This window comes from Onychostruthus taczanowskii, unplaced genomic scaffold (assembly GCF_017590055.1).
Source record: "Onychostruthus taczanowskii isolate IOZ18803 unplaced genomic scaffold, ASM1759005v1 scaffold12, whole genome shotgun sequence".
NCBI classification, from domain to species: Eukaryota; Metazoa; Chordata; class Aves; order Passeriformes; family Passeridae; genus Onychostruthus; species Onychostruthus taczanowskii.
Window position 1 is genome coordinate 15,622,614 of NW_024498351.1, and position 27,480 is coordinate 15,650,093.

At 38.4% G+C, this 27,480-nt stretch overlaps 3 protein-coding genes across 11 annotated transcripts in view; 1 reads left to right on the forward strand and 2 right to left on the reverse strand.

Moving 5' to 3' along the window:
* PRIMPOL (primase and DNA directed polymerase) overlaps positions 1–9,929 on the forward strand; it is a 16,411-nt gene extending 6,482 nt beyond the window's left edge. For 4 of the 6 annotated variants that reach the window (XM_041427955.1, XM_041427956.1, XM_041427954.1 and 1 more), the window contains 9 exons: positions 1,228–1,375; positions 2,691–2,975; positions 4,613–4,775; positions 5,967–6,064; positions 6,473–6,559; positions 6,645–6,753; positions 7,928–8,010; positions 8,089–8,135; positions 9,085–9,925. In XM_041427955.1, coding sequence (XP_041283889.1) covers positions 1,228–1,375; positions 2,691–2,975; positions 4,613–4,775; positions 5,967–6,064; positions 6,473–6,559; positions 6,645–6,753; positions 7,928–8,010; positions 8,089–8,135; positions 9,085–9,390 — 1,326 coding nt within the window. In that variant the 3' untranslated portion in view covers positions 9,391–9,925. Of the gene's footprint in view, positions 1–1,227; positions 1,376–2,690; positions 2,976–4,612; positions 4,776–5,966; positions 6,065–6,472; positions 6,560–6,644; positions 6,754–7,927; positions 8,011–8,088; positions 8,136–9,084 lie in introns of all 6 variants that reach the window. The other 2 variants (XM_041427960.1, XM_041427959.1) reach the window with 2 other exon arrangements.
* A 98-nt stretch (positions 9,930–10,027) lies between these two features.
* Positions 10,028–20,452, reverse strand: CENPU (centromere protein U). Of its 3 annotated transcripts, none has more exons than XM_041427962.1 (12): positions 20,237–20,452; positions 20,067–20,135; positions 18,565–18,682; positions 17,492–17,621; positions 17,097–17,187; positions 15,948–15,993; positions 14,804–14,921; positions 14,343–14,421; positions 13,248–13,295; positions 11,835–11,896; positions 10,512–10,668; positions 10,028–10,178 (listed from the first exon to the last, which is right to left on the reverse strand). In XM_041427962.1, the coding sequence occupies exons 2-12, from the start codon at positions 20,112–20,114 to the stop codon at positions 10,041–10,043; spliced, it is 1,035 nt and encodes a 344-aa protein (XP_041283896.1). In that variant the 5' UTR covers positions 20,115–20,135; positions 20,237–20,452; the 3' UTR covers positions 10,028–10,040. The 3 variants fall into 3 exon arrangements, with proteins under 3 accessions (XP_041283896.1, XP_041283897.1, XP_041283895.1); XM_041427963.1 differs by having other exon boundaries at positions 20,228–20,452; XM_041427961.1 differs by having other exon boundaries at positions 20,067–20,452.
* A 1,310-nt stretch (positions 20,453–21,762) lies between these two features.
* The window catches only part of ACSL1 (acyl-CoA synthetase long chain family member 1), a 38,207-nt gene continuing 32,489 nt past the window's right edge, over positions 21,763–27,480 (reverse strand). For both annotated transcript variants that reach the window (XM_041395859.1, XM_041395860.1), the window contains exons 16-21: positions 27,317–27,405; positions 24,871–24,987; positions 24,374–24,517; positions 23,760–23,861; positions 23,587–23,658; positions 21,763–23,389 (exon numbers count right to left, since the gene is read on the reverse strand). In XM_041395859.1, the coding sequence (XP_041251793.1) occupies positions 23,249–23,389; positions 23,587–23,658; positions 23,760–23,861; positions 24,374–24,517; positions 24,871–24,987; positions 27,317–27,405 (665 nt within the window). In that variant the 3' untranslated portion in view covers positions 21,763–23,248. The remainder of the gene's footprint in view (positions 23,390–23,586; positions 23,659–23,759; positions 23,862–24,373; positions 24,518–24,870; positions 24,988–27,316; positions 27,406–27,480) is intronic.

Consider the following 27,480-nt stretch of genomic DNA (forward strand, 5'->3'; position numbering starts at 1 on the left):
TGGTAGGTTTACTGACATGGTAGGTTTACTTTTGAAGGTCGTGTCATGTGCTCTGCCACTTCAAAGCTGTAAAACTGAAGGAATGTTTAGGTACTCTTTAAATCAATAAATACATCAATAAAAGTTCCATTCATATATTCCTCAGTTCATTCCCCTTGCCCAATGCTGCAGGTGTATATTAAGGCTTAGATAAATCTCTCCTGAAAGTTTCTTTAGATGACAGTTCATTATAATTTAGTTAAATGATGATGTAGAGAGCATCATGTGACTGCACTTACCAATTTGGTGTCTAAAATTAAATACCTTTACTAATTATCAATTTTATGAAATAGTGCAGTTTCCATTTTATTGCAGTTTTTTTTTTTTTTTTTAAATGAACTCTCTGCAAGTTCAATATGCCATTCATATGTTTTTAGAAGAATATCTTCTGTTTTAATAAGATCTCATTGTGAGTGGATGTCTGTGAGACTTCTGTCACCTACATGTCTCTAGCTAGAAGTGAACAAAAGTAAAAGATTATTGAGGTAATTCCTTCACAAAGAACCCTTCATTGATACAGAATCTGGAGGGGTTTATGCATTGTGGATCAGCTCTGAAATGTAGAGATTCCTCAGGTTAAGAAGAGGGTTTTGGATTTGCTGGGTGGGGGATCTGAGCTGCTAAAACCCAAAGCTTCCAGATCTTTAGTTCTGAGTCCCAGTCCTAAACATGAATAATCACTACCTTGGTTTATAAAAGGTTTTTTTTTAGAGCTAATTTAGAGTGAAATCTGTTTTCTGCTTAGTTACTGTTCATTGGGTGGAACCCATGACTTAGCTAAATCATCACAGTGAATTAGCTCACCAGACCTGTGTAGCATGACAGCCTCCGTCTTCCACTGGTGGTGAGTGTGCATCGCAAACATTGTCACCGCGGGTGTGAACTGCTTTGTGGTGCAAAACGGCCTGCAGGGTAAAGCCTCCTAGCCAGACTTTGACCTGAGAAACTGGAAGTCTTTCCAGCTTATCACTGTTAGTCAAGTGTTACGTGACTTGCTTATTTAAGGAAATGAAGTCTATGTCAAACTTGGTTAAAACTTGATATGGGTTGGTTTGAATTACATTATTTGTATGTTCAAACTGAGGGAAAAAAAAAGAGCTTGAGAAAAATGTAGAATCTGAACTTGTGTTAGGTTTTGTAGATACAACTACTAGAGTAAAACAACATAATTAATGTTTATAATTTCAGCTTGTCAGCCAAAAATTAAAAGAATTTTATGATGTAAATTGTTCATCAGAAGATGTCTTGAACTTGGATTCCAGCACTGATGAAAAATTTAGTCGGCACTTAATATTTCTACCCCAAAAGACTGTATTTAAGGACAACACTCATATTGGTAAGTGTGTTCTTGTCTCTTACACCTAGAAATAAAAGGTGAGGTTTTGAGTTTATACAGTGCCATCTCCCATATCACCATTTATTTTAATGGAATTATATGTGGAAACAAATATGTATTCCTAGCATACACATAATTACTTTCTATTTAATTAAGCCTCATTTTTTCTCATCTTCTATTTTCTTTTCCTATAATTAGCATGTGTTTACAAAACTATAACTTTTTTTGTGCATGTATGTTTTATTTACAAAAATACTGATTTCTATGAAACTGAAAAGTCTATGGCTCCTTAATTTTCAGATTAATGTCAGTCTTAACAATTCAAGCTGCTGGTTTTTGCTCTAAATACAGTTAATTTCTGCTCAGCACATTGTCAAAAAGGCAGGGCAAATATGATTTCAAGCCACCTGTGCATAAACATGCTTAAGAGAAAGCTGAAAGCAATTTTAATTGTTTATATAAGTTGGGATTTCTCAGATATGGCAACTCCAACACAGAGAATTGCCAGTTTGGGGTTGTCTTGACTCATTTGTGTGCCCCAGTAGTCCTGTAATGAAGGATGAGGATGATGATTTTGATGCTTGATATGCTGAGTCATTCTGCTGATACGTAGCATGGGAGGAACAGTATTTCTTATTCATTCACGTTCCCCATGGAAGCTTCATCCAACAAGTGCAGAATCATCCTTGCCAGTATTCCTTCCACTTCATAGTTTTTTCCCCACATCTGTATTTATTATCTTATCATGCTTTCTCATTAGAACATTATTTGTCTGTCTTTGGTTACCATTTAGCAGAGCCTGGAGTTACAATTGGAGTTGAATTACAATATTGGAGTTTGAAAAGTCATTAGAAAACACTCCTGTAAAAGTAATTTCTTGTTTGAGTAAGCTTTGGTCAAGCTCTTACATCAGTAAATACACCGTGAAGCTGCAAGTAAACATTTCAGTCATTCTGAAAGTGGAATTAGGGAAAGCAGTAGTGAGGGGACAATCACAACCTTTTTAGAATCCTAAATCTGAGCTTGTTAGTATTTAGGGTTTTGGGTTTTTTAAAAGACATTTAGTACAATTTCTTGTGAGGCATTGGTTTCTCAGTCACTAGCCATTTTATACAGTGGTTTGGTCAAAAGATTTCTTTTTAAAAATCCAGAAGGGTGAAAAAAACCCTGAACTTCAACCACTTCCATCTTGTTTTGAAAAATGTTTGTACAGAAACTCTCTGTTTTGAAAAATGTTTGCACAGAAACTCTCTAAGTTCTTTCTTGACTCATAAATGATGTCTCCTGCTTTTGGCCTTCTTCGGTTGTTTTTAAGGTAACTTTGTGAGAACCATTTTGCAGCCTGCCATAAGATTAATGGAGAATAGGGCTGCTGTGATTCCAGCTGAAGAAGCAGGGAATGTTTTGCAGTGTTCTGCAGGAACTGGATTAGATGGTTCTCTTAGAAACCTCACAGCTGTTGAAGATGATTCTAAAGACAGGCCAGCCATTGCTCACGAAACAAAGGATGTGGAAATGCCACACCAGGGAGAAAACTTGGATTTTTCCTTCCTAATAGTAAAGGATAAAGAAGGGAACAAGCAGCTTTTTGTGGATCTAGGTAAGTATAAGTGTTTTTTAAACCCCTTTGGGATGCAGCAAAGGTTAAGAATGAAATGTTCCTGAATCTTTGGTTACTGCTGTTCCTATGGTCAGACTGTAAATACATGCTGGAACTGTTGTTTTAAGTGCTGTGCTTTAAAGGAGCCTTAGATTCATGGTCTAGGGAACTTCTTATATTACTACATTTCATTATTTTGTTCTGAAGTTTAAAGTAATTCTTTACACAAAAGACTAATTTTTTTCTCCCCTTAAGGGCTTAGTGTTCCCATTTGTGTTGAAAGAAGATAGCATATATTGCATTTTTGTTATTTCAGTTGAATTAGAAGCTGCTTAATAAAGGAACAAGTCTTGCAGGCATGGCTTTCTATATTATTCTACATGTATGAATTGAGCCTTCTTTCCCTGTCTGGAATGGCAGCTGTTAGCTTTCAGTGGTGAAATAACAGAAATTTTGGATTGGGCACTTCATGGCCCAGCTGGGCCTGGGCTGTTCATGGTGTTAAAATGTTACAAATCTCCAGGAGCACAACTCCCATAGTCAAACTAGAGTTTGAAAGTTCCACCCTTCTTTAACTCCATATCTGTTTTTTTTTTCCTTTTGGCCTTATCTCAGGGAAATGAAAATAGCTTGGCAAGCTTTTGCACAGCAGTGTGTTACACATTTCAGGACTTCACCTTGGGTTTTTTCTTCAGACTCTCCTGAAGAACCTCCATTCCTTCAAATTCTTCTCATGGAATTCAGGATCACTTTTATTGTGGGCCTCTTCAGTATGTCTGATCTACTGAAATGTAATCCCAAAGCTGGCTACAGTAGGCTTCTCTGTTACTGAGTCAGAAGGGTTACTTTCACCTACTGTTCAAAATTCTTTCAAGCATATTTGTAAATGGAATTTAAATCAAAACAATTTGTTTCCTGTCTCACTTTTTAAGAATTTGATGTTAGTTTCCCATAGTTAACCATCCTCAGTATTTATGTTATACACATTACCTTAGAATTGGAAAGTTAAAATTGCTGAACTACTGAATTATATCATGAGGCTACAGTGACAGAAAGTTTTGTAATGTTCTTCTTGTGTGAGCTCTGTAAGTGCTTTTCTCTTAATGAAAGTCAAATGCAGCCTGCTAATAAAACTCACCTTCTCAATCAATTATTAGATAGATTATGCAATGTTAAGATGCCTGATTGTTGTTTTGTTGTTTATTTTTGAGATTGGAATTAAGTTTTCCTGATACATGCCTCAGAAAAGCTGTGAAGCAGTCCACAGAAAACTTGATTAAGTTATTTCTGGTTAAAATAATTGTGCAGCTTTTTGGGCTTAGTTGTATTTCACAAAGTTATTGTGAAAGAACCAGTTTCTTGTACTGAAGGGGAACTTTTAACAATTATAATGTCAGAATGATTAAAAAGCCTATGCAGAAGTATTGAGCATTTGTCTTAATTAGTCTGTAACATACAAGTGTACATGATCATGCTTTGTTGCTTTTCTTCTGTGGGATGTGAGCCAGGCAGTAACAGTGTTTGTCCATCCATTAGACTCTTAGCTGGGCCTAAGGGAAATTGTTTAATTTACAAGTGCTCAGTATGTTAATTCCCAGCCAGCACTGCCGTGTTAAGAAATATCTGTTTTCCTGTAGGAGTTTATACAAAGAATAGAAATTTCCGGATGTATAAGTCATCAAAAGCAGGAAAAAATGTGATTCTGAAGATAGCAGAGGATAATAAGTTTATCCCCAACTGTGAAAAGGATGTTTCCTTGGAAGAAGCATATTTTCTTTCCTCTTTAATCTGCAACATTGGGTAATTACTTAATTCCAGTCAAATGTACAGTATTTTTAAATAGCTATTTTAATGATAATTCTCCTGTAGCAGTTACAAATAACTGTTATGAATAAGCAGTTAATTAAATAACATTGTTACAGTGTAATTTAGGAGTTCCTAGTAGAATTTCGTGGTTTTGAAGAAAAAAAAATTTCTTGGGAGTCCCTTTCTTTTGTTAAACCTGCCTTCAGATCTGTTACAGCCTCTGAATTGTGCCTCATTTCTCTATACACACTCAAAATACCACAACATAACCATGATTAAGTCTGGTCAGATTCTGTGTAGTTCTGGAAGCAAAACTTAACAGATTTCTAGTCAGTTAAATATAAGAAGATGGAATATTTTTCAAAGTAGGATAAGAAATACAAAGGCTTTCTGTCCATGGTTTTTTGCTTACCAGATTTCCCATTTGATGCAGACCCCTCTGTAGGCTGGGTACTTATACAGACAATAATCAAGTGTTCTATATCTAATCTAAACCTCTGATATGTCATACCTTATCTTAAGAAGAGCCTAATCATTGCTGTAGCAGAAAGGTTAAAATAGTATTAATATTTTTATTGAACACATGTATTTGTTCTGACTTCAGGTTTTAAATCCTGACATGTTCATTATCCTGAACTGGTGCCAGTCAAACCACACAGTGTATTCAGATCATAGGCATCAGCTGAATCCACCATAAATATGGATGAGAAATTCTGCTGTGTTGAATTTAGACTTCTGTTATCATCTGGCTTCCAGTTAGCAATATGGCAAGGAAAAACAGTTCATTGTAGAGAGGAAAAAAAAAAAGAAACCTTACAAAAGGTATATTTGCATAAATACTCCATCTGTAGGATATATACTCCTGCTGTAGGAGTGTGGACCAGCAGTCCTTAAATGGGTGGGTCCTGGGACTCTGGCCAGGAACCAAATGTTGCTGCTGGGGAGGAGGAACCCCTGTCCTGGGGTGGGGGCCAGGGAAACTGCCAAGGCCAGAAGGGAAAGTGCTCCAGGAACAGGGAAGGGTGCACAGTGAATCACAGGCTGGACAGGGTTGGCAGGGACCCCTGGAGGTCTCCTGGCCCACTCCTGGGCCCAGGGCTGTGTCCTGTGGGATGTTACAGGGAGTTTTATTGTACTGTGTTATGCTGTAAGAATCTTACTCTTTGTATTCTCCCTTTTCTTTAGAGCGAGGGATGATTTAAAAGTTCTGTCATCTGGCTTTTCTGAGGAGGAGAGAAAAATGTCTGCTTTTTTAAACAGTAAAACTACCAGATGCAGCAGAGGTACCTCAAGCCTTTTCTACTGCATAGAAAAAAACACTCTTAAGAAGATGTTTTGTGATTTGTACACCTGGTAATTTCTGGGAGGGCCCTTCTTCAGCTGCCTTTCTGCAGGAGGCAGAGCACATCTGCACTGAAGGATGCTCTGCAGCACCTGAGTGCCACTGACCCTCCCTGCTGTACCCACAGCTGTCTTGCTTTGTCCCAGCTCCCTCTGCACCTTGGGGGTGGGGGTGGCACTTTAAAGACCTACAAGAAAGTGACAGTGGCTTTATCTCTGGTTTGATTTATGAGTGTGATGTGATTGATGTACATTTTCTGCCTGTGGTCTGTATAAAGTGTGTGTGTTACAGTGGCATATTGCCTGGCAAACCCTCTAACAGTGTGTGTTGGTGGCCTTTGGTTTAACAGATCCCATGGAGGGTTACCAGGGTTCGCCATATCCAGAAATTGATAATTTTGTTCGTTCTTTGGTTAATAAAGATGGGCTACGAGGAGGTAAAGAGACCACCTTACTATTTACAAATGAGTCTTCTGCAGCACTATTTAGAAAGAATTTAAATAATTATTTTTTTTTCCTCAGGGATACGACAATGGAGTTACTTCTCTCTCAAAGAACTACTTATTTATGATATTTCTGGTTACCGTTGGTGTGAAAATATCAGAAGAGCTCACAAAAGTAACAATATAATGTATGTTCTTTAGCTATTCAGTTTAAAACAGCTTTATTTATTTTCCTGTTCAACTGTTATTCTCTAGAAATGCCAAAAAAACTCTTATGGGTAGAATCAGCAACTGTTACAACTTCTGCTGGCTTGCTCTGTGGGGATACAATGTTTTAATTACAAAAAAAACCCCCACAAAATGAAAGAAACTATTTATCCCCTCCCCAAGTTTACTTTGTGATAACTGGACTTTTATTTCTAATAATTCTGTGAAGTAATCTTCCTGGTATTTAAAATATGGGCCCAAAGATGCTAACATAGAGTATGTTAAAGCTATTCCACAGTACTGTGTTTTGATACTTCCCAGCTAGGAAGCTGAAAAATAAGAAAGCAAGCAGACTGCTTTTGAATTAATTTACAGTGCATCTTAAATTACATTCTTATGTTACTAAAATGACTCTGTCCTTTTAATAATTAAGAATTGCCATTTTAGAATGGTAATTCCTGCCACATGAATCAAGATGAGTTTTGCTAGTGACTCTACAAGGACTCAGACTTCCTATAGTTTTAGCAAAATAAATGATGGAAAATGTAGATTATATTTTTAATTATATTAGAATTACAATATATCATTAGTGTAAATATTTTAACTGAGAAATAATTTATGCAACATTTAAAATCACTGAAACATAAGGAATGTGTTTCTGAGAAACAAGGATATTCAAGAAACCCCACAGCTGGATGAACTTGCTGTTTCTCAAGTGAGTTGCTTGAAGTTTAGTGTTTCTAAAGCACAGTTGAAAAAGCTGGGTGGCTTAATCAGTTGACAGAAAATAGTGATTTTAGGTGGCTTTTACAATGAAATTATCTGTAACAGCAGCAGCAACAAAATCTTATCTTACAGTGAAGTCCCATATGCTAATCTTAATTTGATGACTTTCTCTTCAAAGCTTAATGTAATTAAATTGACTAAATTTCACTTTTGGATGTTAGTCTTAAAAATTTATTTCTTTAAACTTATGAAACCTGAAGTTTACTAAAAATTGTACAAAACAAGTATGCACTAAGTATGCCAGGAGGATGAAAGCAATGTCCACAGCTGAGGACAAACAAAACCTGTTCATTTAGTGTTAGTTTCCTACCATATGAATTCACTTCATTTATGTACTGCTACTAAAAATCTAAATAATTTCATTCTTAGGATTCTGGTAGATCTAAAGAATGAAGTCTGGTATCAAAAGTGTCACGATCCTGTCTGCAGAGAACAAAACTTCAAGTCACAAAGTATGTAGCCTGTGATCTCAATTGTACTTCATACATTTTGGAATGTTAACTTTAATTAATGTCTTATATTTGATTTAGGTTTTCCACTGCCGCCTGGGATATGCCTCCCAGTTCTTTTCAAAGAGGTATGTTTTTGTCCTGTTGAGATGCTTAAGTACTTATGAGGCCCTGGAAGACCCTGGACATTCCCACTAACATCCCAGTCTACTGGGAGAGCCCCACACACTGTTACAGTGGTATAGAAGAGGTTCCCACAGCAGCTGTGCTGGTGTGGTAGCTCCATATATTCATTTTTAAGTTCTCCGGCAATGTTAAGTTCCTGGAATTGTGGAACTTCACCTGGGACTAAAGACTTGCTGTTCTGGTGAGAACAGCAGTTCCCAATGTCTAAGTCACAAGGCCACTCCAGGTGCAGAAGAGAAAAACTGCCCAAGTTTAGCTCTGCTGTGCGTGTCTGACTTCATGCAAGGTAGAACAGAACTGGTTCTGGAACGCTTCAGTCAGTCAGACTCAAATGTAAGCCAGTGCCCCTCCATTTCAGTGTAGCAGTGCAGCACGTTTCCCCAAACAGGCAGAATATTTAAACTGACCTGATCCTGCACCTGGACTCTACACCCTGAACAGACAAGTTTTTTCACTGCTTAGGCAATAAGAATCGGTATTTTTTCAACTTTTAAATGTAACTATACAGCTCTAAACATCATACAGCAGAATGGCACGTTAAGCTCTACTCAAGCAGCTCATCAGTAGCTATTATTTTTCAGAAAGTGTCATTTAACTGTATTTTCAGGTCCTGACAGTATCTTTGAACAGACACTTAACCTTGTATTATTTTATGAAGCTGTATTCAACATGCTACTTGTAGGGTGCTAGTAAAACAGTGGGTTTCTACTCCTTCTAAAATAGGCTTCCACAGGTTAATGTGGCTATATATGAACATGCTGAAAACGTTGTCGTGTTGGCCAGCTTTCTGCTGTGTCCATTCTCTGACAGCACAAACTTCAGACTTGCAGAGCAGCTGAAGGTATCAAGAATATTTGCATATGAAATAAGTAGTGTTTTTGTTTCTCAAAGGAAGAAGAGTCCATGCTAATGGATGACAGGGGGCACACAGAAGGAAAAGTAAATCCACATTCTAATGTGTCAGACTTGTCAAAAAGCTCAGCATCGCCAGAGGACAGCTGGTCTCAAGACTTCCTGTTGTCAGGCAGTGAGTGGGAAAACGCAAGTGACGATGCCTGTTTCCTAGAAGCTGCTGAAGACGTGGAACTGGCTGAAGCTGCAGATGACAGGCTGAATTATGCCATGGAAGAAATCCCAGATGAAGTTCTTTTGGAAGCTTTATGGAAGGAAGACCTCTACACTAAAGAAGGCAGCTAAGCCAGGCCTGGCCAGCAGTGAAGGACACTTGAGTGTGACATGCTGGTGTGAAGGGTCCTGCGGGGTGGTTCACAAGCACCACTCCAGAGCATGGAGTGCCTGGGTGAACTTCAGCAGGCACGAGGAGATCATGGAAGATCGCGTGGGGGCTGAAGAGAACTGGACTGAAATACTCATTGTGAATGCTGCTCCAAGCTTAGCACTTTTAATGCTCTTTGCTGTACACTTTCTGTTTTGTTAGTTGTATGTCCAAGTTTTATTGAGAAGCCAACAAAACAGACTTTTTATTTCCATAAATGAGATTAAATAATTTATTTCAAATGCAAATTTAATAAAAAGATTTGTTTATTCATCTTTGTTGAACCAGAGTCTGTGTTCTCTTTATGAGTATATTCCTCTCAAGATTACTTTAATAGGACAAGATTAACACTCAGCATTGTTCAGAGTACAGAAAAGTTTTATTAACTGTGATCACTATTTCCTTTCATTGATATTCTGAGACTATTTGACAATAAAAAGATACAATCTCTAAGTTGTTGACTTCTTTTAAACACTGAAACAAAATAGAGTAACAATGATTAAACAAGCTTTAAGCACTGACAACTCTAATAACTGTTCCTACTGAATGTCTAAAAGTCTTAAAAAGACACTTAATTTTTCTTTGATTTCTGCTCTTTTTGTACAGCCAGAGCCTCTTCCAATTTCATATTGATACTCTCAAAGTGCATTTCTGCTCCTAGAATTCTCCGAGACTCCACCAGAAGAGCAGGGAGGCTGGAAGTTCCATACTGTTGATAAGGAAATAAAAGACAACGTTTTTAACTCTTGGAAAGATCACTTTTCCTCTAAAGTTACAACTGACAACTGTTTCATTTCTATGTCCTTTGAATGCCTGGATACTGAGAGCAAGACAGCAGAATTTTCTCTGAAATACTTCAGCTTCTAATATGAGACCAAAAAAACAAGTGAGCTACTACAGTGAAGTTCAGCAGTGATTCTCAAGCTGCTTCCACAAAAACAGTTAACAAAACACTGCTACCTAAGAGATGTTAATAAACAAATGTCATAAATCAAAATAAAAACACTTAAAAAACTGAAACACATGCAGGATATGTACTTACTACCACTTTTTCTTTTGGGTTTTCTTCTCTATGATCCAAACAGTCTTGCTGTAGCTCCTTTAAATCAGTAATTAATTCAACTGTTTCCCTCAAGGAAGATTTCCTTTCCTGTAACTCAGCATATTCTCTTTGTAGTTGTGTCAGTTGCGGTTCAGCTCTGAAAAAAATCCAGACTTTGATGCTTACATCTGCATATTTATTGCATGAATAACTATGACCCTGTTTCCTCTGAAGGAATTCTTAAAAGGTTGGTCAGAAACACAAAACACAGGTTACTATGCAATAGTGCTTAGGCAGAACAAGCATAGTACTTAAACAGGGGCATGAGTCCAAATACACCAAAAAGACCCAAACCTCTCTTTTGAGTCTGGCAATGTAGCCACTCTTTCTTAGGCATTTACGTTTTTGAAGTGTAGTTTCTTAAATACAAAGCGTTCTGCTTCTGCATATTCAGGATCTACAAACTACCTACACCTCTGCTAAATACACTGGAGTGCTTGATCCCTTAAAGTAGCACTCCAAAAACTGAGCACCAACAGTGATTTTCATACAACAGGGTTGCAGGAAAATAAACTTTCTAAAATGATCAAAGGATTAAAATAGAACATACAAAAAAGTGAAGACAGCTTTCAGGGGCTTCAAATAGTTCTCTGAGAAAAGTTTGTCCATAGTACTACAAAGAAAAACACCTCTCATGGCCAGAGAGAAAAGGTTTTCACCCTGTTTTTGTGGATCCAAGCCCATGGTTCCCCACAGAGTTACCTTACAGGGTGTATGGTAAATGCAGCTTCAGTATAAAGCTTGTCACTTGCAACCCAAGGGATGTGGGGAAGTCTAATGGTTCTTCCAACCACATAACTGCTGAGTTGTGCATCTAAATGACACCAAGTTAGAGAAGGGGAATTGTGTGGCCACATGAGAAGGAAATAAGCCATGTACTAAGAGCAACCCCTGCCCACCTGCAGAGGTGAAGTACACTCTTCCACCTCAAAACCAAAGAAGTCCTCTGTAGGACCTTTGTAATTTATGAGCCAGCACCTTTGCAATTCAAATACTATCACTGGTGATCTTCCTATGAACATATGGTGTGAACATCCTCCCAGTAACTAGTTAGCTAAGAGAACTTGCAAGAATGACTGCCTAGGCAACTGAAATATGTGAAAGAGAGGTTATCATGAGCTTTTGTAAAAACAAAAAGCAAGACAGTGGTAACTTCATCAAAATAAAATGAGAGAACAAAAAAAGTTACATTCCCTTCTGAGTTACAAAATACCGGACTCTTTAAGTTCTTCAGGCTATTACTGTGCATCGTTAGAAACATACCCAATTAGCTCTTCTCTGGCTTGCACCAGTTGCTGCCTTTTCTTTTTGATGCTGGTTATTGCCTGAAACAAACAGTGAGCAAAGTCTGTGAAACAGTTTCTAAAACTTCAAAGGCAAACAACTCAAATTTCATTGCCTTTTATTTCTCGGAGGTTTTACGCTGGTTGTCATTGTGGAAGATTCCAAGATACCAGACCTGATAAACTGCCACACGTTACATCTGTATTTGAAACAATTTAAAGCTGTTTAAAATGTCAAACTCTAATCTCCATCCAAAATTTTTCTTAAGAAACATTGGATTTACAAGCATACAAAAGGAGTTGGTGACATTTTGATTTCAAACGTTATGAAGTCTAGGAGGTTTTAGGTTTAAAAATGAAAATTAATGTGAATGTGCGTTCAGGATGATTGCCATAACTAAGTAAGCTTTCTTTAATATAACCTGCAATTTAAAAAAAAAATAGTAACACCCAAACCTCATAATAAATTTAAATTTAGCAACTAAAAATTTAATTTTAAACAAATGTCTAAGAAGCAAACTAAGGATAGATCTGAGTGGCTGTGAATGCTAGTTGTGTATCACAATTTTCATTTTACATGCAGAGCAGTTTACTATATCACCTCAAGTCAATAAGACTTTGGCATATTAATTGCTACTTCCCAGGATAAGCTTTATGTTGACTATTTGTTAAAGCTATTTTGCCATTGAAAATTTTGCAGAAGATGTTAATTTGGGCAGAAATCCAGACAGTGCCTAAGCTGCTCTTAAATCTCTCTTCTGCAGGGCATTCACCTCTCCCTGATGAAACCACTGCAATGTTTTTCTGCCCTTACACTAGTGCCTCCTTCTGTCAACATTCCTATTGCATTTTCAGCAAATTCCTACTTGCTATAAATGAAGAGAGTGTTGCATCTGAACAAAAACTCTGCATCTATTTAGGGAATGCAGCTGCCTGAGTCTTCCCTTCTTTAAATTAAGCAATCCCGTTCTGTGCTCACAGGTTGCTGTCTTTGCTGCTCTCCTAGATTTTATATTCATTTATGTTTCCTTAAGGTTAGCTCTCATTATTTAACTGGCTCTCCAGAGGCATCACTCATTAAAAAAAAAAAACAAAACAAAAACAAAAAAACCCACAAAAAGCCAAAAGAGTAATTGACATGCATAGATCTTACCCATCCTCATATGCATTCATTTTACACCATACAGCAGTATATATCTGGAGTTTGCAATCCACCACATTTACTCAGATCTTTTCCAAAACAACTAATGTGGTTCCCTAACCTCTGTTTGTGCAGTTGATTCTGAGTACAGTACACCTTTCTGTAAATTATTTCGTCTCTTCCAGTCAAGTTATCAACATTTCAGTGCCCACAGCTGTGTGCTCTGCAATCTAGTGAGATATATGTATTTACCTTAGCATTTTTTTTCTTCATATTCTTTAATTCCTGGACTCCTGCTATCTACAGAGAAGAAGAATTACAGGTTGACAGGTTGAGTTCATCACTATCCTCCTAAAAACATGGTTGCAAGAATTACTTTGGAATAACATGAAAAGTTGATTATTTATTAAAAATAAAACACCAACCCTGGTCCAAAGGGACATCACCAATTATGTATTGATTCTTTCCTCTCTCCTCATGCCAGATGAAAACTGTTGCACAAAAGGAGTTAGTGCAAATAATACTTCTGGTACCAATTCCTATAATACTACCTACCTTAATTTTCAATATCTTTACATAGATGTATAAATCTGGTAATTCCAACACTTGTTACTTCTAATGAACCACTCAGAACTATAGCTTTAGTACTTAGCCATTGTACTTGGCACAACTCCTGCACAGTTCTGAGTTCATTTTACTCATCAGAATCACCTTAATCTTTCCAGCCAATAAATCTCTGAATGGCTCAGGCTGGAAGGGAGCACAGTGGGTCTTCTGGTCCAACCTCCCTGCTGAAGCAGGGTCATCCTAGAGCACATGGCAGAAGATTGTGTCCAGGTGGTTCTTGCACATCTTATACTTACAGTTATGTTCAAAATGTTAATTAAAAAAAGATGATTTTCCCTGGAATAAGTTAGAGGCCTTACTAAGAAGTCACTGAGACAGCGCAAAAATTAAATTCACCTTTTAAAACTCTAGTCAATGAGCTTTGAAAACAGTGTTTGACATAGCTGTATGCTCATTTAAATTATGCAGCTCACCAGTTTTACTACATAATGATTTAAATATGACCAACACTTCAGGATTATTGGATGTTTTCCTATTCTCAAAAGGTGACAATTTGGCAAAGTACTTGCATGACCCCAGTGTTGTGTCTAGAGGCAATTCTTGTGAAAGCCTGCACAGAGGCAGCCAATCCTAACCTGCACACAACAAATTGTGTTTTCATGTTACTTATACTGACAGGAGATTGGAAACTTTTACAGCTCGTAAAGTGAATGTCTAAAGGGCAATATAAAACCATAGGTATTTTGACCACAAAACTGATTTTATCTCTGGTGTACTTACAAGATCAGTGATTTGATCCTTGAAAGCAGAAGAAAAGTCACTGATAGCCTTTCTGCAAGTGTTTGATTCTATGCTTTGTCTGGAGAAGTCAGAGGGACAAAACATATTTGGTTTAGTAAAGGCGAAATCTCATCCGAAACCCTTCATCTGAGTAACAAATAAAACCCAAAGTCAAGCAGCTAGACAACTGCAGATCTTTCATATACTAGCAATAGCTTCATTTCTACCTTGAGAAATATCAGCTGAGATGTGCTGTTTATGTTTGGAAAAATATCAAATCCCTGGAGACCATGTCAAGATCACATGTGAAGAAACATTCGTATCATAGATACTTAATAATCCTTAACATCAGAATGTAACCATACAATACTGATTCCCTTAAAGGGCAGCCCATTAGCAAAAGCACAGATATTTCTTTTTAAAACTTTGAATATCCAGTCATGGAAAAGCAGAATATTTACCTGTAATTTGCTGCTATCTTCTCAACTTCGGCCAGAACAATATCCAGTTCTGTAATATCTCTAGGAGATCTCTTCAGCTCTTTGGGACACCAAACCTGTACAGAAAGTGGACTATCCACTGGAAAAACAGAATGAACATAAGCATTGCACAATTCTGGTACACATTGTAAAACAACAGAAAAACTCTTGTGCCCACCATCAAAAGAACCATCTAAAAGTTATGAGTATTTTAACATGAAATTTGAGAAGAGGAATATTCCAATTACTTCATGTCTTGCCTGTGCAACTGTGATAGATTTACCTGGGAACACCTCAGAACTGGGATGATCAATGATATGTAACTTAATTCTTATTCTTTATTGATTCAAGCAAGCCCAGGAACACATCAGTAAAGTAAGTAATAAACTACATTGTGTACTATAGACGTGATTTTTTGTGTTAAAAAAATATTAGCCTGAATTTGCATCTTGCATTACTCAAAGAATCATGCGCTTTTATATTTATATAAATTTTTATATATATTATTCTTTTATTAATACCATATATGCTTCAAAAACCCACTACACACAAATACATTTCTTTAAACTTTGTAATAGCACTATAAACCAATTCTACAAAAATTAAACCATGTTTCTTCACACACTCCCCAATGTAAATCCAGTACTGAAACATGATGGGGTCCTGTTCAAAGGAAGCAAGATGACACAAGGGACAGTTTCTTCCCAGTGAAAAATGCCACTGTCTTAGAGCTCCCTGTCTCAAGGTCTTTACACCAACAGCTGCTCCTGCACTGCAGTCAGGGCACTCCAAGTTCTGCCCCACAGCTGCTGCTCCAGGCTCCCAGACCAAGGGATGTACTGACACCTCCTACAGCTTCATAGACAGCTCCGGGCTTCCCTCCAAAGGAAACCAGGCTGACTTAGAGACATAATGCACACCTATGGCTTTACCCCTTCAGGAGAGGAATAGGCAAGTCCAGGGATGCAAACCATGGGGATCAAACTGGGGTCTATACCAAAACTCAAACTAAAACTTCCCATTTCTAGAAGCACTGTGTTGCTACATTCCAGAAATGAAAACCATTGAAAAACTTCGATCTTGAATGAAGAAAAGCTATATGGGAGTTCTGAAAAGTGTACTTTACCAGAAGGATCTGATGGGCTCTCCTCTGAAGGCTGCTCCTGTCTTGCCTGGAATTGAATAATATTTTGAGTTTTCTGTGACATGAAAAGCAGACGGACTTCCAGAATAAACCCTAGATTTACTCATCTGAACTCCTAAGAGATGACAATTAGGCAGAATACAGAAAGCATTTCCTGACTGAAGCATCAGTAACACTTCCTTCAGCCTGTTCCACCAGTCCCAGCCCAGTGGTCACCCTGCTGCAGGACAGTGGCTGCCTGACACGCTGGCCACCGCTCCGTACGCCACCGGCCGTGCAGCAGGGCTGGAGACATCCTAAGGAGCTTAAGGACCCTTGGTTCAGCACAGCCATTGACCAGGGTTAACATTTCTCTGACCAACAGTGCCTGCTCACCTTCCTTTTCAGCCACTTTCTGTCCCAATCCTTTCTCTGCTTCGACTACTTTGTGACACCACAACAGCACTTGTGTAAGAGCGCTGCATGCACCCGGCCTGCTGATGAAAGACTAACACTCTGTGCTGAGTGTACAATTCCAGTAAATTTCAGTACAGAAAAGACTCTTGTTCCAGCAACTGCAGAGCTCCTTTCATCATAGGTTACTTTCTTGAGCCTGCAGACCGTTGATTCCTGCTGTATGTCTGGCAGCCAAGCGGGCCACAAGCATTTTACACTAATTGTGGAGGAAGTGTTCAAAAACACTCATTCAAAACTGAATGGCTTTTCATTCCAACACATATTCAGAATTCATTTCATCAATATTCTTTTTCTGACAAACCCGTTTTGCTTCAATACTACACAAGTACAAAGGATTCACATTCCATCTAGTGTGCCATTCTTTGAGAACATATATTGCAGATACAAAGAAGATGATTGAAAAAAGGAAAGAATATAAAAAAAACAGCAAGAGAACAGGCTACAGGATCCAGGAACACCTGGCTATTACATTGCTTGTTGACGTGATGATTTGTAGCTTTAAGCATTTCACTTGGCCACCTCACTGGAATACTCTGAGGACTGATTATTTTGGATACAATTAAGTACTAAGAAATAAATGGAAGGTCTTTCTCTCCCCCACCCTCTAATGCAGGCATGGCATGAAGTAAACTAAAATTAAATTGACTGATAATAATCATGAAACTTTTTCAGTACCACATTCTCCTTAAGGGGCTCCTCTCCAGCATCAGCTGTGTTGAATTCCTCGACATCACCACTGGAGGGCTTTGAGTGACGTGGTTTTTTACTGGGAAAAGAAAAACATACACTACTACCCTCTGAGGAAGGATGATCTTCAACCATATACACAAATCCTTGTGTTTTGGGGAACATTTTGTACAGCTATGTCTCATATGAGTACTACTAAAGTTCTTGCTTGAATTAAATAGCAGGATGATTTCACATCTCAACCAGATTTGAATAAACATATGAAAAATATACTAAAATGTTAATTAAAATATTTTAAAAAGAATTTTCTTTGTTACACATAATTTAAGTAGAACACTTTCCCGTTTAAATCTAAACACCTAAAGATGAAATGAAACGCTGACAATTTTTTTTTCTTCCCAGCAGGCCATCTGTCCGTATTTTGCCTCTGCGATGCTGAAACACGACCGAGCGCCTCGTTCTGTGAATGTCCCTCTCCATAAGCATCCACAGCAGTGCTGTGCAGAGGGTGATCTACAAAGAACAAAAAACAAACTGCATGAGCACTGCCAGCCATTAAGCATTTAGTTAGAATATCTGTGGTTTACTAACTAAAAACTTGTGTTAGTTTACATTAGTGTCAGTTGGCATCCTTTTTGTGTTCTAAATACATACCACAGAAATAAGGAAAAGAGCTTTTCATTTTGCAGCCTTGCCTTACAAACAACCCTTTTGCTACATTGTTTTTATAGCTCATTGTCAAAGCTGTTCCTAAGTCACGTTTATATTTCCATAGTTTGCTCAGAGTAATAACTATTACAGCTGAGAAATTGCTCTTAACATTTTCTCTACAGCTTCTAATTATACACTGTTTAAAAAAAAAATACACAGATACAACAGAGGACTCCACACAGAGGAGCATCTACGCCCTCTAAATTGATTCTCTTCCTGTGTATTGAGGCCTCATTCCACAAGTCCAATACAAAGCATGGAAGTGGTTTTAATCCTTCACCAAAATTTGTATGGATTTATGGTATTTCTTTAAGTAACATCTGAAAGCAGCAGAAAAACACCCCTACAAACGTCCAGGTCTGCTACCATGAATACTCTTACAATGGAAAAAATGTCACTTCATAATTGTGTAATTTAATAAAGAATAAGTTAGGATATTGAACTTTGGTTTTTAACTGTAAGTTCTTACACAACTGCAATATTATGATGTGTGAAACAATACCATTCAGACTATAAAGGTGGAATAGCCACTATTTTTCCATTGACTTTTATTTGCACATACTACAGCATTATTCCTGTTACTTCCTAAATTACAGAAAATAACACAAAATCCCATCTGTCTCTCCTCTCCACGACCTTCTCTTGCAAAGAACCAAAACCTTTTCCCAGGTAAGCACCTGAAGTATTTTGTCCACGCGGTTGGTTGTGAAAATCACACATCAAATGACATTCAAACAGTACTAACCAAAGGAATCATCAAGGTCCTCAAGCTGATTTGTTTCTGCTACCTTCAATATCCTTGAGACATCTGGTTCCTCAAGTGGAAGCGATTTCCAGCGAGGACTGGAGTCGGCTTTGTGCTCCTGGATGGGTGTGAAATCAACAGCCAGTTTACCCAGCTCTTTGAATGTACCACGGATTAAATGTGACAATAAATGTCAAGAATATTTGGCTAGAAATACACTTAACCAGAACCATATTGACTCCTAAACTATGGCATAAGGATTTAAAGCATGTTTTTGTCTCAGGCTGTGGGGTTTTTCCCCTAAAAGAAGTGATGGTATAAAATGCTTATGTTCTGCTATTTGATACTGTATTCTACTGCAAGCTTTGTCTTATTTCATAGAAGTATACAAGGTTAGAAATCTTACAACACTCTAACAGAAAACTTATAACACCTAACCTGGTTTCTATACCTGTAGTCTTTCTTTTCAGGCATTAAAATATTTCTTCTTTCATCTCTATGTACACAAATTTCCACCCTTGTCCAATTTAATTACTTGCATCTTAAGAAACTGAAAAGCTATAGAGTAACTTCTTATTTAAAACAAAGGTGGAATTTATTAATCAGGAATTATAGACACTTCTGTAAAGCAGAAGGGTAAGGAGGAATGACTCTAGTTTATGAAACAGTTGTGGAAACAGTTGTGAGCCATTCACAAAATGCACAAGTGACTTTCCTCTCTAATTTCAGTGTATATCTGTAGGGTGAATTATAATCAGAAAAGACTGACCTCTGGAGCTTTTTAATTTTACCGGTGCTTAGCAGTGCCCCAGCATTATAGTAGCAAATATACACATCAACTACTTTCTCTATCAATCTTCTGAGATTGTTTTTAAACTTTTGCCTGTTTGAAAGTCAATAGGCCATTCTCCGCTACTCCTAAAAGGAAAAAGGAAAGCTCCACATCAGCACCCCAAGCCCACCGCAGCAGCTCCCAGTGCAAACAAGCGGTGCATTAACTCCTGAGCATCCACCTCCGGGGACAATGCCCGGACTGCACAGTAACACAACGCAGACTCACGGAATATCCTGCACTGGAAGGGACCCACAAGGCCTTGCACAGACCCCAGGAGTCATACCGTGTGCCTAAGAGTACTGTCCAAACAGTCCCTGAATTCTGTCAGCCTTGGTGCTGTGACCACTTCCCTGGGGAGCCTGGTCCAGTGTCCAACCAGCCTCTGGGTGAAGAGCTCCTAATATCCAACCTCAGCCTTTGAGGCCACTGCCCTTGGAGCTCTCACTGGTCACCAGAGAGAAGAGATCAGCGTCTGTCCTGCAATCCCCTTGGCGAGGAAGCCGAGACCACGATGAGGTCTCCCCTCAGTGTCCAGCCGAACAGACCAAGAGCCCTCGGCCGGCCCCACACGGCTCCCCCTCAGGGCCCTTCAGCTTGCCCGCCTCTGAACGCCCCTCAAAGCCGAAACCCTGGCTGTTTGATTTCTGCCCTACCTAGCGAAACTTACCTCTAGCTTATAGCTGCTATGTTTCTTTGTTTTCTTCTTTGAGGACATTTCGCTGTTCAGTGTACGCTGCTGAATACAAAACCGAGGATGAAGTTAGTGAAAAATTGTCCCCGATACAACTCGGCTTTCTCTGTGTCGGTACTTGGGAGAGAACGGGAAACCTTTGTTACTTCAAACTATTCTTTGTTTCTTCAAGATATTTTGCTCAGCTCACTCCAAAAGCGGCAAAACCCCGTCCCCGCCGGCCCGGCCCCTCAGGGCAGCCTCCCGCCGCCTTTGGAACGCGCGCGCCGCCGGCGGGAAGGAAGGGGCGGAGCCGCCGGCCGGAAAGGGAAGCGGGCCAGCGCCGGGAAGCACCGCTCCGCTGGAGGCCCTGCAGCGTTCCGAGGAATCCTTCTAACCACCACTGTCCTTCGTGTTCTGTTAATGACTCTGATTAAATACAAAAAATAAACCACAAGAACTTCCCGGGTTTTGTATCCCCTCCCTTTCCCTAAACTGACGCTGTGCATCTGGAAAAGCAAGCGAAAGAGATCTGAAAGAGATCTCTTCTGCAAAAGTGAAAGCTACGGTCATAAACAGTTCAGAAATCAATTAAAAAAAAAAAAAAAAAAAAAAAAAAAAAAAGGAAAAAAAAGTAGGCTTTAGCTTGAAAATTTAAAATTCCATTTCTGGCAATTAAATTGTTAAGAGGAGATTTAGCAATTTGTCAAGCCCCGTCAGCTGGACGGACTGCCACACCTCTTTATCCACTGGCCGTGGTGACACTGGCACCCACACAGCCCTTTGGCTTTAGCCACAAAATCAGCTAAAACAGTGAAATAGGCACTTTAGGCTGAAGAGGTGGTAAGCTCTCTTTAGACTTCTGTTTTGCTGGCTATAGCACCTAGCACCATGAGCCACAAATAATACAGTAGAAATTTGTTTCTGTAGTGATAGATGGCTTTTCCAGAAATGTTGCTTCAATAGAATGTTGTTAAGAACGTAAACCTTGGATCTCTCAGCTATCTCCAGCAGGAGGCATGTGGTGACACTTCCCTGCTTTTCCAAGCAGCATGCACGCAGATTTGAGTATGCTATTGAATAAGTGACAATTTGGGTATAAGTTTCCTTCAGTATGGAAGAAATGTATATAGGAACATACAAATGATTTAGGAAGAGAAACTCTACAGTGAGTAGGAGCAGAAGTTTGCTTAGCATCTTGCACTGACATCTATATTCACATGGAGCTTTAAATAGTGTGCAGGTGTTGGTGCTTCCTCTACCCTGGTCTGGTAACTCCATCCCTGAAATTTCTCAAGCCACACCCCTGATTTAAGCCAAATGCATGGTGTGAGGGCAGGAATAAGGAAACCCACTACCACCCAGGCAGTTTCAGAAAACTCCACCTTTCACTTAAGTCATTTGAGGTGATGGTAAGAACACAACGGCCAGGAAAAAGACAAAAATAAAAGTAAAGATTTGCTTGTTTAGTAATGTACCGAAAAAGCAAGTTACATACAACAGCATCCTTTTCTTACAAATACTGGCCAACACCTTAAACATAAGTGTTTTCCAAAAGCAAAAGTGTAAACAACCAGCCTTTATACTGTGTTTAGCATGTCTGTAGCAGTGGAGTTGTACAGCTTGTCAGAATATTACACCTGGGCTTGTTAGTCAGCAGCATTTTTCTTTGATAAACAGACACATCACAGCATTGAAATGCAGAAATATTTATTTTGGTTTCCTTCATTGGTTTTGAAAATTGTTTTGGTTTTATAAAACATAGAAATAGCCAACACTAAGCAAACATTTGAATTTCAATGTAAAACTACTGCTCTAACTGTTGACTTGGATTTGTGTACCTGAATTGTATACACATATGAAATTATGCTACAGAGTAGTGCATTACAATCACACACAAATCTTAGTGCAAACCTTGTTGTGCTTGTATTTTACATATATCCATGTTTTCAAAAAACAGCAATGAATGTTAATGCAAAACCAACTCTGTTAAGGATAGCAAAAGACTTATGCTGTAATAAGGCTTATTTCTGCTGATTTTTCAAACAAAAGATAACTAGTTATTATTTTGTAATTTATCCGGGAATTAGGTTTTTATCCCTGAACAAATACCTATCCTGGGCCAACACACAGTTCTGTTGGCATGTACAAATCATTCCAATTGCTGCAAAGCATCAGGCAAAAACATTCGACCTGACCTATTTTGCTATTCAGTGAAGAGTACTCAGTGGCTCATACATAAAGTACAGAAAACAGATTATATCAGAAGCTCTTCCACTTACAGAGGGCCTGGCACATTTTTATAAAACACATTTAAAATACAAGTTCATTACAGGGAAACAAGTGTCTGGTACAGGTGCAATGTTTACCCTGACTGTTAGCATAGCCCAGCCTTCTGATTTGATTTTTAGGTCTCTAGTGTTCTTGCCAGAGTTGGGATCTGCTCATTTGCAGGGCTGGCACCACTCCAGAATCATGTTAATATAGCAGAGGTACACTTGATGAATGAACTGCATCCACACAGTGCAGAACCACCATATGCAGACTCTGAGGAACTTCTATTCATCAGTCTTCTTTGTGTGGAGTGTTGACTTCTACCCCATAGAAGTACATCCCATAACTGGCTGCAGATGTAGAGGGGAGATACAGCTCAGATGCCTTGCCCCAGTTAATACTGGGACTAACAAAAGATGTGATACCAGCCATGCAAACTGTAAGGGTTTGGGTTTTTTGTTGGTTGGGTGGTGGGTTTTTTTTAACAGCTGAAGTAATTTTTCTGAGGATGCAAGATACTTAGAGGCATTTTCAAAGCTGCCAAATCCTTTGTGGAATTGACAACTGCAAAACACACTGCAGACAGCAAACATGCTGGCAATAAAACCTTAGCTCCTTGGTGAAGGTGAGTCCCATTTTTGACCAAGGAAATATTAAATAACTTACATATAGTTACCATTTATAGTTAAGGCTCTTTTTGGAAATTGTAGGTCACCATAAAAACAGTATGCAACACGACTTGACAGTAAGGCAGTGTTCCATTTCTTCAGTGTTCCTATGGCAAGTACCCATTTTTGTACAAGTTAATGATTGCACAGTTTCCTTCCCTATTTTTGCTGTAGTCAAAATACAGATACGAAGGCCAACAGTAGACAGACGTGCCACTTTCCTCATTCCATTTGCAGTCACATTTTGGCATTAGCATAGAGTTCATCTATCTGTGACTGGAAGTATTTTCGCAGTTCTGGTCTCTTCGCCTTCAGTGTTGGTGTCAACAGGCCGTTTTCAATAGAAAACATTTCAGTGTGCAGGACAATGTCTTTCACCTGGAAAATAAAAAGTTACTAGCTAAGCTGTATTTCTTGAAATAGACAAGACTATTAAAAACTTTCCCAGACATCTTAACAAAGCCCATCACTTGAAAAGTTTTCCAGACACAAATTAAAAGCCGTTTTTGGAGAATCAGCTCATATGGGTGTTGAAGTTTAAAGAATTAGGTATTTAGTCCTCAAAAGCATCATACCTGTTCAAATGACTTCAAACCAGATTCTTTCCCAATTCTCACCATGTCCTCCAGAATATATTTTTTTACATCCTGTGGATACAGAAATACGTTGTATAGCTTCATGTTTTCATAAGCAGCAACTTGAAAAAGTTGATGCAGAACATCTAACTGTTCAATTAGATATGCCTTACCTTGTTTCTGCATAGCTCTTGATAGGAGCCTTCAAATCCCTTTTTCTTGGCCCAGTTGTGCAGAGTGTCAGGATCAGGTACCACAACACCTACTAAGAAGGCCTAAAAAAAGAGAAAAAAGCTTGACAAAATTCCTAAGTCAACAATTTAGTTCCTACACATTTCTTTGGGGAGCATTTCTGATCCTGCTGTAATGTCAGCAGCTTTCTCTGATGCCTACTTGAACACAAAGTGCAGTTCAGTTCAGCTGAACTAAAAGAATTAAGACCCACATTTTTCCTCATACTTGAAAACCCCCAAGATAGCCAGGTTCTTTCTTGGGTTTTTCTGTTTTGGTTTGTTTTTTGGGTTTTTCCAACTGCACACTGTTAGCAATTTATATACAGTCATTAATATGCAAATTAGTCTGCTCCACTAACTGGTGTGAAACTAAATCCAGAAACATGCTATGTAACTGCTGGAATCCAATCAGAACCAAAATGCATAATGATAAAAGTTTACAATAAAATTTTAAATTTCAGTCCCAAAGTCTGGGGTGAAGGGAAAGAAGAAAGGAAGATTTTTCTGCAGTCTCCTTGTGCATAAATTTTTTTAATTAACTGAAAAATGCTTACCTGCAAGCTCTCTCCATGGACAAACACCTGTGCAACAGCTTCACATCTCAGATACACATTCTCTATTTTCTCTGGTGCTATGTACTCTCCCTGGGCTAGTTTAAATATGTGTTTTTTCCGGTCAATGATCTTCAATGTACCATTCTGTTGGCAGAAATAAGTTTCACTCAAGAGGAGGCACTTCAAGTGAAAAACCATTCTACACACCTTATGCATGGCACACTGGCACAGTGAAACTGTGTTAGAGCCAGAGAACTGTCAAACTAGTGTTAGAAGAAAATAGGTTATGTATCCATCTAATCTAAACTCAGGAAAGCCTCAGCACTGGCAATACTTTTTTAGGCCCAGGCACACAGACTCAGTTACAACAGTGATTATCCACAAATTCTTTCTTTTACCTAACTATTTCTCTTCAATACCAAATGCTTTCTAATCTATTTATTAAATTTCTGCCAGTAACTATAAAAGTATCATTCCAGCTGTGTAAGTTAACTTACTGGTAGCCATTTCCCAATATCTCCTGTGTGAAGCCAGCCATCTTTGTCCAGAGCCTCCGCTGTTTTTTCTGGATCTTTCAAATAGCCACGAAACACATTTACCCCTTTAATACACACCTGAAAAGAGCCATTTGTTAATATATGCTACAATGAAGGAAAGTTAGCAATCACTACTATCAACAAATGCTTTCTCCAACGGTTCTTAATGCCCATTAAAAAGGCAAGAGGAAGTTTGTGTTTGTACGGGAACTTCAACTCATGGTTTTTGGAGACCTAATGTTTTCCATTGGTATGAAACAGAATAAAAAGCAATTGGAAGGATCTAATCTCTTTCAGTCCAGCAGTAGTACTAGTGGACTAGTAGTACTGCTACCCACTATGTGAATAACTGGAACCTATCAAAAGAAATTTGGTTTTATTCATGTGAAAAAATTCTGCCAGATCCAGAAGTACTATCTCTCAGTCTGGCAACATGTTCATTTCAGCTTTGGTAAACAGCAGAGGCATTGTACTAAAACTAGCGGAGAAAAAAACAGTTGTATACCAAGATTTGTTGCCCAAAAATTAGGCTACAAGGAACTACTAATGTAGTTCAGCAGTTGAATCTTGAAAAGCTTTCAGTGCCTACCCAGCATGCTGGTGAAATACAATACAATGCACATGAGATGTTGTCAATAAGAGGGAGATCAGAGTATTAGTGAGGGTTCTCATGACTTTATGGAGACAGTACCAAACTAAAGTAATATTTTTCAAATGAAGTAATTTCTGTTCTAAAATAGACCTTATCTGGAAGGATACGAATAAAAGAGAACTCTACATGTCCCATTCAAGTCAAAGACAGGCCAATCAAACACTGATTTTTCACAGCCCCTAAGATCACATGAAGGCAGTAGGTGATGGCTTTTCCCAGTAGAGACAGCCAACCATTTATCTGCTTCCTGCTAGCTGGCACTCATCTGCATATGCTCATATATAATTCTATTCACAAATTTCTTCTTCTTGACTGTCAAAAGTGAAAATCAAGGCTGACAGCAGAGAATATTGCAAGCTTACTCTCAGAGAAAGGGAATAGAAATATTTAACCCAGATGAAAAGCAGAAAATAAGGAAGAATATTTATTTGAAGCAAATGGATAAGGACAGCCCATTCAATAGCCAAGGGCTTTGAGTTCTGTGAAGCAAGTTACAATACTTTTTTGTTATATTTAGAATAGTTTATACTGAGGAAGTTGGGCCTGAAAGACTAAGATGACACCTGATACATTAAGAGGCTACAATTTTTATTCAAGTCCAAATTAATTCCTAATGCAGCAAATTTTCACAAAGTGAAAGCAAAACACTTTTAGGAGACTTTTAAAAACTATTTATCTATTTCTCATTACAAGAATGAGAAAGAACATACTTCCTCAAGCTCTAAGAACATACTGAAAGTGAAGCAAAACTTGCTGATGAAGACTAAATATGGAGTCATATGCAAGACAGAAGAATTTTGACATTGTGCTTCACATGCAAGCAGTTTCCCACGATGAAGACCAACTAAATCCTTGACTATTTCTGGGAGTTAAAGCTCAATGATTTGTTTCTAGTCTCATACAAATTACAACCAAAACAAATAAATATTATAAATCCTTTATAGCCACAAATTAGTTACTTGCTTAAGCTACTTTTAATTTCTCGCTCCCCCAGCTGCCCCCACAGCCTCTTGAAAGCACATGAAAGACACCACAGTTAATCTGCTTTTGAGGCTTTGGGAAAATAAATTACTACATGAACATCTGTTCAAAGTATACACAAAATCTGTATGCACTTTACTTTGAAAAAATATTTTAGAAGACAGCATATAGCATCACATATAAAGCTGAGTTCTCAAAATGCAATTTGTAAAGCATATGTGTTCAGTTTGTGCAGGTTGTATAAAAAAGTTCAGAAAAATGTGCAGGCAGGCATCACAAATCAGCAACCTTCATGACACTTGATCTCCATTTCTCAGAAGTTCCCAGCCACTTTAAATTATCTCATCTCACACATCACAAGCTGGGTAGCCGGCTGTATGCAACAGCTGTTCTCTGGCCGTTGGCAGTAGGGTGGGAGGGAAGCCCTCTGCCAGCATTCTGCTGAAGGTTAGCTGCAGTATGAGGTGGCCACACTTCCCAGCTATGCCACAGCTGGAAGATGTTGCCTTGGTCATACAGCCTTATGTATGGTCATAAAACCATCTGCTAACCTGGGGGATAACATTGCTATGCAAGCTCCCTCTCCCCTCTCATACACTGTTCCTGATTTGCTTCTGTGAATCATTAACTGGTATGGCATGCAGGCATCTTAGATTTTAGGCAGCAGGTCATGTTTAGCACTTTAGTAAACTCAGTTATTTCAGGAACCAAAAAAAAAAAAAAATTTTTCCAAAATTTCCCAAGAGGCTCATTTGACTTTCAGAAATTACTTACCTCACCCTCTCCTTTGGCAGCCAAGTAATTCATTTCTTGTACATCAACAAGCTTGATGATATTGCATGGCATTGGTGCTCCAACATGACCTATTAATAAAGTAACACTTCAATACCCTGACGCTTTTTAGTCAGATTCTGAAAAAAATAAGCTGCTTACACACT

What these genes read in the sequence shown, in the direction of transcription:
- CENPU (XM_041427962.1), bottom strand. Translation starts at nt 20,114, where the DNA reads ATGTCCTCAAAGAAGAAAACAAAGAAACATAGCAGCTATAAGCTAGAG. An exon ending in GGACCTTGATGATTCCTTTG is followed by an intron (nt 17,622 to 18,564) that starts GTTAGTACTGTT and finishes TGTTCTTTGTAG; the next exon opens with ATCACCCTCTGCACAGCACT. An exon ending in AGCCCCTTAAGGAGAATGTG is followed by an intron (nt 15,994 to 17,096) that starts GTACTGAAAAAG and finishes ATTCAATTCCAG; the next exon opens with GCAAGACAGGAGCAGCCTTC.